Source organism: Trachypithecus francoisi, unplaced genomic scaffold (genome assembly GCF_009764315.1).
Source record: "Trachypithecus francoisi isolate TF-2019V2 unplaced genomic scaffold, Tfra_2.0 Lachesis_group6, whole genome shotgun sequence".
In the NCBI taxonomy this organism is placed as follows: Eukaryota; Metazoa; Chordata; class Mammalia; order Primates; family Cercopithecidae; genus Trachypithecus; species Trachypithecus francoisi.
This window is the reverse complement of record NW_022681471.1, coordinates 90,209,783-90,222,187: the sequence shown is the minus strand read 5'-3', so window position 1 is coordinate 90,222,187 and position 12,405 is coordinate 90,209,783. Positions and strand designations below refer to the sequence as shown.

At 43.7% G+C, this 12,405-nt stretch overlaps 1 protein-coding gene across 2 annotated transcripts; it reads right to left on the bottom strand.

Moving 5' to 3' along the window:
* Positions 1 to 4,160: 4,160 nt before the first annotated feature.
* Positions 4,161 to 9,141, bottom strand: LOC117077960 (diphosphoinositol polyphosphate phosphohydrolase 3-beta). Of its 2 annotated transcripts, none has more exons than XM_033201508.1 (2): positions 8,265 to 9,141; positions 4,161 to 5,443 (listed from the first exon to the last, which is right to left on the bottom strand). In XM_033201508.1, coding segments are annotated over exons 1-2 (495 nt in total). In that variant the 5' UTR covers positions 8,759 to 9,141; the 3' UTR covers positions 4,161 to 5,442. The 2 variants fall into 2 exon arrangements, with proteins under 2 accessions (XP_033057399.1, XP_033057400.1); XM_033201509.1 differs by lacking the exon at positions 4,161 to 5,443 and adding an exon at positions 5,474 to 5,876.
* Between the last annotated feature and the right edge of the window lie 3,264 nt (positions 9,142 to 12,405).

The window sequence follows — 12,405 nt, the reverse complement described above, 5'->3', positions numbered from 1 at the left end:
ATGAGTTGCCCATGAGCTTCTGATGCAAGAAACTGCCTTCGTAGGTCTTATGCTGTATATTGTTAGAGTGGCAACGCTGGATACGTACTGGAGTCTCCTAGAAATAGAGGCTCTCATAGCCACTCAGCTCATTACCTTCCATTTCCAGCTAATTATGCCTTGGGTCTTGGAAGCAGCACCCTACAAACTCATCACAGCCACTAAAGTCTCTTTGTTACAGGAGGGAACCAAACCTGGGCCCTCTGGCATATCACACTTACAGGTGGGGATGGCCTCCCCTGTCCTCAGTCCTTTGCCAGATGCCATGGTGCTGGATGAGGCTACCCCTTTACCAGACCCTTTGGCTACTTGGAGACCCCTGTAGAATCAACTGAATGAAGAATAATGGGAGTTTGTCCACTTTATGGATGCACTGTCATAATCACACGTAATGGAACTCAGTGGATTGTTGCTGGGTTTTTTTTTTTTTTTATCCCTTAGTTAGGATGTCTCTGATAAAGAACTGGACCCAAGGATCAGTACAATTGGCCAACCTTCAGGCTATTATCTTAGCAGTGGATGCCTGGGTCACTAATTGACCCCCTCTGTAAATATTTAGACCCTTAAGTCATTGCCAATTATATGGTTGTCTGGTTTGGACAATGGCAGCAATATAAATTCCTTATCCAGTGTATCTTTTGGGGTATGGAACTCCGGGAATCTCTTGCCTCACAGATACCAAACTATAAGTCAATACCACACATGCCTTTACATATAATAAAACTATAATACAAGGCCTCATTAAGACACTCCTTATTGCTGTCAGAGTTCCAGACGTCATTTATTACAACCAAGACACTCATTTCACTTTTCAGAATACACAATGCTGAGCTCTAGAATGAGACAGTTGATGGAACTTTCATCTTTCTTATAGGTATCAGGCTACAGACCTCATAGAGCACCATAATGGATTATTTAAATCTGTTTACATTCAATTACAAAAACATAGTACGTTTTATTTCTCGAACATCAGGAGTAAATTGTAATAAGGAAGCTGTCTCTTTTTTTGTTTTTTGTTTTTTTTGGATGTTTGCTGACGGCGTCTAAGCCTCCACCTCGGTTCTCCATAAGCCCTGCATTTGGACAAGCTAATGAAATTCCTGCGTGCTCTCTCCTTTGTTGTTGAAAGGAGTTTCAAACCATGCAAGTCCCCAGCTGCACACTGGAACCCTCACCCCAGCACCCCTAACCACCATAAAAACTGTAAGCTAGTCTCCTTTCCTAGCTCTATCAAGACATTTTCGGATCAGCTTTGGAAGCCTGCCTTGCTCTCCCAAAAGAGCCTCATTATGCGAGTAATAAACTTTTGAATACCCTGTTGATGTGTATACAGCATTATTGCTCTCGATATCTAAACCAAATTTTGCATGGGGTCCATTCTGTGTCTTTAGAGTGGCCATAACAGGTGGCTTATGTTTGTAAAAAGAATCCTTAGGTGGATATATAAAAGGAGAGTGGAGTTGTAGGGGAATGGCTCCTCCATGATGACCTGGCACCCTTGCATGTATCCATATAGGCTTGAACTGCAGCTAATCTGAGTTTTGGTTAAATGCCTTGTGATTCTCCCAGAACATGAGAAGATCAGCGGCTGTAAGGAGCTGCTATAAGGCCTTCTCTCAGTCGCTTCCCCTCTCTCCTGAGAGGCTGTCTTGAATGAATTTCTCATCACTTACCAGATTCTGATGAGATACGGAACTTTCTGTCCTGTGCCCTTTGGAATAGAGCTGCAGAATATATAACCACTCAGCCACAGTATAGATTTGGCTCCTCAGCCAGGGAGTATCCCTCAACTTGCATTATAGTCATCTAGCCCCTTTTGTTTCTTTGTTGTCTTTTAGGTATATGAGACAAGGACCCGGGGAGTTGGCCTCTTTGGTTCATTCTTTGCACTGTTTATGTAAGTACTAAACTGTCTCAATCTAAAAGTGTTTCCTTGTATCTTTACCAGTCAAATCAGCCAGGCCTTGGCCTTGTCTATATGAGCTTGTTACCATATAATCCTAATTGCTGTCTTATGTCTTTTACCTGTAAATTAAAATAATTAGGATATTTGTGTTCATTCAAAGGTTCTTACATTAAATAAATACTGAAGGATTACCATGTTTTTAACTCATTTGTATTTGGGAAGCCTAAGCCTTCAGTGAATTATCAAATGCAGCTGTGGTGCCAATTTAACACCTAAAGGTGCTAAAGCACACAGTACTTTATGAAGCTAAGAAGTCAGGAATATATTGGTACTGGAAAATCCTGAAAAATAAAGGCATGGTTTATAGATGAAATATTCTTCCCAATTAAAGGAAACTTAAAAAAAAGAGGAACTTGATCAGAGATGACAGTCTTATGGTATCTCATTTTTCATATTTTCAGGTAAACAAATACCTGGCAAAATAACAGCTATGTATCTTTCACAAGTAGAAGGTGTGACAACCATTTATATAATAAACATGTTAGGAACATCTGTGGGATGCCATATTCCAGGCTCTGTGCCTGACTCAGGACACAGAGACAACCCAGTCTGGGTCTCAGAGCCAGTGGACCTCAGAATTAAGAAGAGAGAGATATTCAGGCTACTAAGTATATTTTGATAAGAACTATGACAAAACAGGGCTGGGCATGGTAGCTCATATCTGTAATCCCAGCACTTTGGGAGGCCAAGCCAAGCAGATTGCTAGAGCCCCAGAGTTTCAGACCAGCTTGGGCAACATAGTGAGACTCCATCTCTACAAACACTAAAAAAATGGCCAAGTGTGGTGGTATACACCTGTAGTCCCAGTTACTCGAGAGGCTAAGGCAGCAGGATTGCTTAAGCTGCAATGAGCTATGATCATGCCACTGTACTCCTGTCAGGGCAATACAGCAAGATCCCATCTCTATGAAAAAAGAACTTTTTCAAAAAATATCAAGAAGGGCTTCTCAGAAGCAGTGATTTACAAAAGTAGGGACTGTAATTACTGCAAATTTACAGATGAGAAAATTGAAAGAGAGGTAAACTAATCTGGCAGAGGCCATACAGCCTCTAGTCAAGACAGTTTTGAGCCATAGCTTGTTGGATTCCAAATCAATAAATTGTTTTAGTTTACACCCACCAAACTACAGCTTCCCTGGCTCTGCTCGCCTCCAAACTTTAAAAAAATCTGCTACAATCAGAGTAGATCAAATTAGAAAACAGTTTCCAGGGAAAACTTGATGAAAGTTTTTCTGGTATATCATGGTGCCTTCTCACCGGGGAATCTTGGAACTGAAAGCTCTGTCCAGCTATGACTGGTAAAAGACTCTAAGGTAACTTTTCACCTCCCCTTTTCCCAGTAACAGTTGGTTCTGGGGAGCTGCTTGCACTTGGGATTAGAACACACTTAAGGAACAGAAGTAGAAGGGGCAGCTTCAGCTTCAGTACTTCACACTTAGGAAGGAATTCATCTCCCCTAGGAGGGACCTCTTATACTCTTCTCACTTTCTGCCTGTTCCTTCTTGACTCACAAAAACATCAGGGCAGACTCCACATTTGTTGATGTAAGCACCGGCCTTTACAGAATTTTGGCCTTTACAGAATTTTAAGCACAGTCCAGAACTGAAGGAGTATCTGCAATCTGTGAAATGCAAAATGGTTCACTGAAGTCAGGAATGTTAACTGCTTAATTTCCTGTTTTACCTACCTTCAAATACAACTTTAAACTTAATTATGTGCAACTAACAAGTCTATAGCTATTGTTTCCCTAAAAACCATTTAAAAAGTGGCTTATATAGGTTTTTATAAAATTCCACAAACTTTCTCCTTGGAGACTCCACCTCTTTGATTTTTCACATTTGTATGAACTGGTATGTAGGTGTTATCAAAACCCCTGCTCACCAGCATATAAGAATCCATTCTTACTTTCCAGTATGAATAAATAAGAATTTAGCTTTTCCTATTTCAATGGGCCAAATTAAAAGAAAAAACTGCTAACATTGGTCTACAGCAAGGGAACTGCTAGCCACTCCAGGGTATTTCTCCCTTCTCTTTTTGGGCATTTGACCTCTTGGGCCAGAAGCAGTATGCCACAGCCAACATTTTTTAAACAATCTAAATGTTTTCCTTTTTTTTCTACCTTATATATTAGGCTTAATAAGAAGAACTCCAGTAATTATTTTTATAAACTTTATTACGGAAAATGCCAAACATACAAAAATAGAGATGAACATATATAATGAACCTCATTTTAGCCATCACCCAGCTTCAACAATTATCAAGGCCAGTTTCGTTTCATCCATCTTTGCAATGCACTTAACATTCAGACTTACTATTTTGAAGCAAATTCCAAGAATCATATCATATCAGCCACAAATGTTTGAGAATGTAGATGAGGACCCTTCTTTCTAACATAATGATAAAACCATTATCCTAATACCAAATACCCCACCAATGTTCAAATTACCCCGATTGTCTCATAAATATATTTGTTTTACAGTTCGGTCAAATCACAATTCAAATAAGATCCATACAATTGGTTAATATGTCTCTTAAGTCTCTTTAAATCTATAGGTTCATCCTCCATCTCTTTCATCCTTGTAAGTTATTTACAGAAGAAACTGAGTCATGTGTCCTGTAGTTTCTTATAGTCTGGATTCTGCTGATCTCATCTCCATGGTGTAAAATAATGTTTCTCTGCCCTATTTTCTAAAGATTAGGAATTATTTCTAGGGACGTGGTCAAATTTAGGTTCAATGTTTGGGCAAATATTTTAAGGGACGGAGTCTCATTATATTGCTCAGGCTAGACTAAAGCTCCTGGGCGCAACCTATTCTTCTGCCTCAGCCTCCTGAGGCAGATGCTTAACACTGTGCCTGGCTTTGCAAATATGTTTTATAGATGGTGTAGAATACTGCCATCTGGAGGCACATGTCTGGGATGACACAGACATAGGAGTAAGAATTTTTGCTTTCTAGTATCTCACAGCTGCCTTGAAGCAGTTGTGTGACACTTGATAAACAAAAGTCACATATATGCTAGACAGATTAGAAAGGGATTGTTTAACCATTCAGTATCATTACAAATATGAACTATTTAAACATCTTCAGTGATGTCTACCATATTCTAAGCAATATCTTATATGCTAGATATATAAAAAAGACTAAAGAAACAAGTTCCTTGGATTCAAGGGCATATAATCTGGTGGGAAATACAGACACATAATCATAAAAGCACAAAAAAGGCCACAGGTGCCAAGTTAGAATTCTGTACAGATACAGCAGTAGTGCAACAACCTGGAGAATAGTCATTGTAATAACAGGGAAGAAGTGTCCAGAAGCATAGGATGAGCTGTGTCCTTGGAGTGCGAAAGAGCTCATCTGTGCTTCACAATTCCATTCATCCATTCACATACTTGATCCTTTCAAAGTAAATCTGAACAACATCTATGCCATTCACCTAAAAAAAAATCTTATTAATAGGGTTTCATTGGTTCATCAATTCCTCTAATCAACAAATATTTATTGAGCTCCTACTATGGCTCATCAACCATTTTGAATTGGAAAAGCCTCCAGTTAATTATCCAACGCAGTTTCCCTGTGAGGCCAGATGAGAGCCTGAGGGAATAACAGATTGTCCCAGGTACATTATGAAGCTGAGAAATCGGGAATACACTTGTAGTAGACATTTCTAATCTGTGGATCAATGACAAATATCTCCAAATTCCAGGCAGTGTTCTAGGTTCTGAGGATATGGGGGGGGGATTCAGTCTGGGTCCTAGTCCTCGAAAAGTTCATATTCTAATAGGCCAACAGTCATTCAGAAAGATGATTGCAATGCGAGAATGATGCTGAGAATATTTGTTTTGACTGGTGCTTCCACAAAAGGAACTCTGAAAAAGAAAACTCTGGCCAGCTGTTAGTACTGTAAGCTCTAACCTCCCTTTTCCCAGTCAACAACTATGGAGGGAAGAAATGCTTTTTCTTACAATTGAACTCCACTTAAAGCAAGTGAGACAAGGAGCAGCTCCAGCATCAGAGCCCTTTAAAGCATCTGTCCACAAGGGCCCCCTAATGTTGCTGTTTCTTTACAAGCTCTTACATATACACACTTCAATTTTTATCGATTTTCTAAATACAAAAATGTTGACATCTTTACAATGATTCTGTCAAATGAAACTATATACAGGACCTAAAAATATTTATAGCCACCTTTCACCCCTTTCAGGGTTACTTCTTTCAAAGGTGACCTGATCAACAGAACATAGGTTTCTTAGAAAATATGTTAACCATCCAGAGCAAATTCTGTATCAAGCAACCAAACTTACCTTTACTCCAACATGTTATCTTCAAAATTTTTTTAGAATAAGAAAAAGTAGATACTTGTCCAGTGGGGCACGAGGGGAAAGTCAGTCTTTTTTTTTTTTTTTTGAGACGATCGCCCAGACTGGAGTGCAGTAGGGCGATCTCGGCTTGCTGCAACCTCCACCTCCCGGGATCAAGCGATTATCCTACCTCAGCCTCCCGAGTAACTGGGATTACAGGTGCGCACCACCATGCCCAGCTAGTTTTTGTATTTTTAGTAGAGACGGGGGTTTCACCATGCTGGCCAGGCTGGTCTCGATCTCCCGACTTGGTGATCTGCCCGCCTCGGCCTTCCAAAGTGCTGGGATTACAGGTGTGAGCCACCGAGCCCAGCCCCCGCCCCCACCCATACTCTCTTCAAAAACTAGGCTTTTCCTCAACTGTCATGGGAGATGAGATCTAGACGAGGAACCTTGAATTTACATAGCGAAACCCAAAATTTCTTAATAGAAAGTGCGTAACAGTGACCCATAGAACAAGACTCTGTCTCAAAAAAAAAAAGGAACCCCAAATACCTGTCAATAATGTTTAAGAGATATGACATAGTCTAGGTTGCTCTAGAAATTAGGAATGATCTTTTCATTCGAATACCCTCTTCACAAAGTACGCTTTCCTTCTACCTAATTTCAGACATGGCTGGGGGAACAGAGGAAGGTCCAGAAGAGAGATTTAGGTATTCTAGATGGGATTCCTGACTTCAAGCAAGTATTGAGGCAAACGTGAGAGCTTTTAATTTGGCACCCAGAAAAGGTTGTCCTGTGAGACAAAACAATTACTCTGTATCATTGAGAGGTTGTTCAGGTATCCTAATAGTTAGACAAATCTGTACCAGCTGAACATCACTAGAGCTAACTCAGCTGGGATGTAATCGCCATAAAAGATTCCATTCCTGTGGTTACTGAGAGTCAGGGAGGCTTAAGCGGAATGTCACTACATTCAAATATGGGAGGGAGACCACTTTCTTTCAAAAACAAACTTAAATCCAGAGAACCATGGTTCTTCTACGGTATCCAGTAAGGGGCAATGGGAGTTGGAAGTTGAGCATGGGAAATCAAATTCTGTGAATACAGTTTTTCTGGTAAGATGTGCTTGGCTAGCAGATCCCCAGCAGCATCTATTCAATAAGGTTAATCTACATGGGAAATAGCGATTTGAAGTCAGCAGTGAAAAATTACTTGTGAAAATTTTTTGAAAACCAAATGATCCACATAGAAATAGAAAAAGAAATTTTTGAAAGGGCAAATGAGATCCCATTTCTGAGGCTAAAGTGACTGTCGAGTGCAGAAAGAGCACAAGATGTAGAATTTCCTAATGTTTTTACAAATTCAGAACTGATTTTTTAAACCAGCTCCCACCACAGAAAGGCTCCCTGACAAGGGCGAATGCTGTGAAGGAGAAAACAATTCAAGGGAAAAAAATACTAAAAGATGACCACACAACCAAGCTGGTCAGACTTTAAAGGCCTCCACTACCAAACAAACCACAAGGCTGGTATCAAAAATGCGCACGCACGCTCACCCACGACTATGTGTGAAATGTAAAACCAAAACATCACAGGGCGCACAGGCAGACACACAACACTCCCCACACGCTCCCCACCCACCCCTTGCCCCCCCCCCAAAACAGCCCCCAAAAGCAGGGTGAACAGTTAAGGCACCTAAAACCCCAAGCGCATAGGCTTCTCCGAAATATTTTACAGTGTAACCAAGAAGCGATTTTGAAAGCAACTGAAAAACGTGCAAACTGAAAACAGGGCCTGGCAACAGTCTGCAAGCGTGATTCAGAGGGTATGCCAAGGAAACAAAAGCCTCCCTCCTCCCCGTGAGACTGCACATAGCACAAGAGGTGCTCCAGGCGGGATGCATTTTAAGCGAGGCAGACAAACAGAAGTCTGTGTGGGCGCGAGCGGTACATACTAGGGATCGCTATCTGGCGAGGATGGGGCCATGGAGTTTCCATTGGTTGGGGAACCGCCCAGCTTTAGTTTCTCCAGATATTCGGCGTGCACGGGCTTGTGGCACTGGAGAACCTTGATGGCATCTTCGACTTTGAACCACTCTCGCTTCCTCCCAATGCTAACCGAATCTTCCCAATCCTCCAGCAGCTCCGTGACAGTCAGTACATACACGTACGTTCTGTGCTTGCGGTCCTGGTTCTGTTCGAAGACGCCCAGGAGCCGGCCTAACTTCCCCTTGACTCCCGCCTCTTCGTACACCTCTCGGACCGCCGCACCGCCCGGCTCCTCCTCGGGCTCCATGCCCCCGCCCGGCACGATCCAGCGGTCCGGGTACCGGCTGCTACTCACTAACAGGACCTCGTCCTCGCGCTCGCTCCGGAAGCACAGGCACGCCGCTCGCTTCTTGAACCCCTCGGGGTCGTAGGTCCGCGTCTGGTTGGGTTTGCACTTCATCCTCGAGGCAGCCTCCTCGCTGCTCCCTGCTGTGTGGGCCGCTGACCCCACTGCTGCTGGCAGGGGAGCAGCCGAGGTGCTGGGAAGAGAAAGGGCCGAGGCGAGGGGCAGGGAGAGAGAGGAGCCTCCGTCTGCCTGCGAGCCCTGGGAGCGGAGAGAGAGATGAAGCTGGGCGGGGCGCGGGTGGAGGCGGGGGCAGCGAGGCGTGTCAGTCAGCCAGTCCGCCAGTCCGATGGGCGGCCGGCCGGACCCAGGACCGCCGGAGTGGAGGAGGCGCCGCCGCCCACGAGCCCGCGACTCTCCACAGAGCCCACCCGCTTCTCGGGGGCGCGTCTCACCCCCTCGGCGGCCGGGGAGGGTTTGAGCGAGGTGAGGCGCATTCACGGACGCGTCCGCGCTCCCGTTCACGTGCGCGTTCGCAACGGAGGGCGAGGGGCGGGGGCGGGGGGGGGGTCTCCTGGCTCCCGCTGCGCGCGACGCCTGGGGCCCACTGCGCAGGCGCCCCGCAACCCTGGGGGCCGGGAACCTCCTTCCCGCACCGTGAAATTCACCGCATTGTGACTTTGGCCGATTGCCTCCACGTGTGCCTTTGACCCAAACGCGACTGTAGCGCGGCAGGACGTTTCTCCTTTCCCTCCCCACCGCGCTGCGCGAAACCCACACGCAGCCGTTTTACACACGACAGAGGCAAGGGCATCGTCGTCATCATCCTCCCCCACGATGAACCATTCTGGCTTACTCATGGGACATGGGCCCTGGTGTTGTCAAAACGACCCACGGGATTTTTGGCAGAGTAGCCGCGCATCCTTGCTGAGTCACATGATGCAGTTTTATTTCTTCAACAGGTTCCCACCTTGCTGAGCATCTTGGCGCAGCTAGTAATTTAACGCTTTTCTTAAACTCCTGTTCACAACCCGCTTGACCCCTTTGTGTCTCAGTTTCCTCATGGGTACACTCCTCACCTCCTTGTTGCAGCCATTTGCACTTCGATGCACGTACACCTTAAAGACCAGAGCACCACCCATCTAGTAGTCCTGCGTTAAAGCCCAAGACATTCTCTCTTTCCCCCCACACTCCACCCTTCTCTTTCTCTTTGATAAGCACCACTTGGGGGTTGGGAAACCATACACGTGGAGATCCCTTCCTATTCCACTTTGATTTTTAAAAGACTCCCGGCGTGAGACTCCAGCAAGGTCACTTGCTGCTCTCTCACCTCTCTCTCTGGTCCTCCTGTCCTCTTGGCCAGGAAATGGCATCCTATCGCCAAAAATTTAACAACCTAGAGCCTTCCTTCTCATTTATTCTTGGTGTTTCCTCATGTCATAGTAGCCGTAGAGAGAAGACCTCTGATTGTCCCCTGATTTTGATTGCACCTTTGTCTCTCTCTTACTGGCACTCTGTTGGCATCAGCCAAGGGGGGGATCATGAAAGCCTGCTTTGTTGATGAAATAATTCCTTTATCTAGGGGAAATGGACTCATATGGAAATGGAGAGTAGTCGTGAGATATGCAGTCCAATTTTCAAATAACAATTTAGTTCACTTTCCCAGGATCTGTTCAACTCCAGTTATACCCAGAATCACAAATAAAAATGATCCTATTCCCAAGCGCAAACAATATCTGCACTACCTAGACCGTAATATGACAAAATGCTGTGGGTCATATATGAACAAAATTATAAAATACAGACATAAAAAGAGTGACCTCGATAGAGACACTGCTGCTCCTGACCATATTTTAAAGATGGATGGACGATGGAAGAACATTTGAAGGAACTGAACACTTGGGATTAAAAAACTAAGAGGCTGGGCGCCATGGCTCACGCCTGTAATCCCAACACTTTGGGAGGCCGAGGCAGGCAGATCACCTGAGGTCAGAAGATCGGGACCAGCCTGACCAACATGGAGAAACCCCATCTCTACTAAAAATACAAAGTTAGCCGGGCGTGGTGGCACATGCCTGTAATCCCAGCTACTCGGGAGGCTGAGGCAGGAGAATCACTTGAACCCAGGTGGCGGAGGTTGTAGTGAGCCGAGATCGTGCCATTGCACTCCAGCCTGGGTAACAAGAGCGAAACTCCATCTCAAAAAACAAACAAACAAAAAACTAAGAAAGTATACTTAACAGGCAATATTTCTCAGGGTTCTCAAATTCACAAACACACAAATTATGTTAACAACTAGGGAAAACTGCATTACAATAAGGAGCAAGACAAATCTGCCTACTATCAAAAATACTATTAAATATTGTCTTACAAGTTCTTTCTAGTGGGATGAGTTGTAAAGAGTAAAAAGTCTGATATATTGGTAAAAACACAAAGTTGTCATTGTTTGTAGATATGGATATCTTCTTGGGAAACACCTAAGAAAAAATGTGAAAATAAATCCCTGTAAGTAGAAAAATGAAATATTATGATTTAAAATATCAAGAGCTTTCATGCATACCACCAATAATCATGTAGGAATTAAAATGGAAAATGATGACATCCAACTTGGCACTATCAACCACCACAAAACAAATAAAATAGCAAGGGGTCCTAAAAAATATAGTTAGGACTTGGTAATACAAAATGTTTGAACTTCTACTCAGAGCTTTGAAACATGATTTGAATAAATCACAAGTCACTCTAGCAAAGCTAGCAGACTGGTGTGGTGTCTGAGGGCGGGAACGGCCAATCCAGGCTCTGGCCACAGGGCAGGGCTGCTTCACAATTGCCAGGTACTATCTCCTTTGTCTCACAAGAAAGAGGTGCCATTTTCTAGTCTATTCCATCAGTATCAGTTCTACATCACACTGTGCCTGTGTAATAGGTCCCTTCCGGGGGCATACTTGTGGCAGGGAAGAGGAATAGACATTATAACACGGAAAGAGACACAGACTGAAACCCTACTGGAAAAGTCTGGATATGGAGATCCACAACTTAAAACAGGCTTATACAATAGCAAGGGAATTTTTAAATTACCTTTTACCCAAACTTTCACAGCTGACATAGTTTGGATCCTTATCCTCGCCCAAATCTCATGTTAAATTGTAATCCCCAATGGTGGAAGTGGGGCCTGGTGAGAAATGTTTGGATCACGAGGGCGGATCCCTTATGGCTTGGTGCTGTCTGTGTGATAGTGAGTGCTCACAAGATCTGGTCACTTAAAAGTGCTTGGCACCTTCCCCTGTCTTGTTCATGCTTTCACCATGTGACTCACCTTCTCCCCCTCTGCCTTCTGCCACCATTGTAAGCTTCCTGAGGCCACCCCAGAAGCTGAGCGGCTGTTGACACCATGCTTCCTGTAAAACCTACAGAACCATGAGCCAATTAAACCTCTTTTCTTTATAAATTACCCAGTCTCAGGTATTTCTTCATAGCAATGCAAGAACAGCCTAATAACTTTATTATTAATCTGTAATATTATAGTAATAGGGCAAGAAAAGCTAAGACTTTTGTAACAAGAGTAAAGATCCTTTTTAAGAGAACAGCATTCCACTGTCTGGTTTTGCATATTTAAGTATTTCTCCAATGATGAACAGCGTAATTCAGGAATCACTGTAGTAGTAGACTGTTACAGTGAAACTGCAATTTGTTCATGGAAGCCTGTATCTCCTTCCACATTGTCAATGTCTCTGGTCTTGGCCATGTAATCTGTTGTGTCCAGT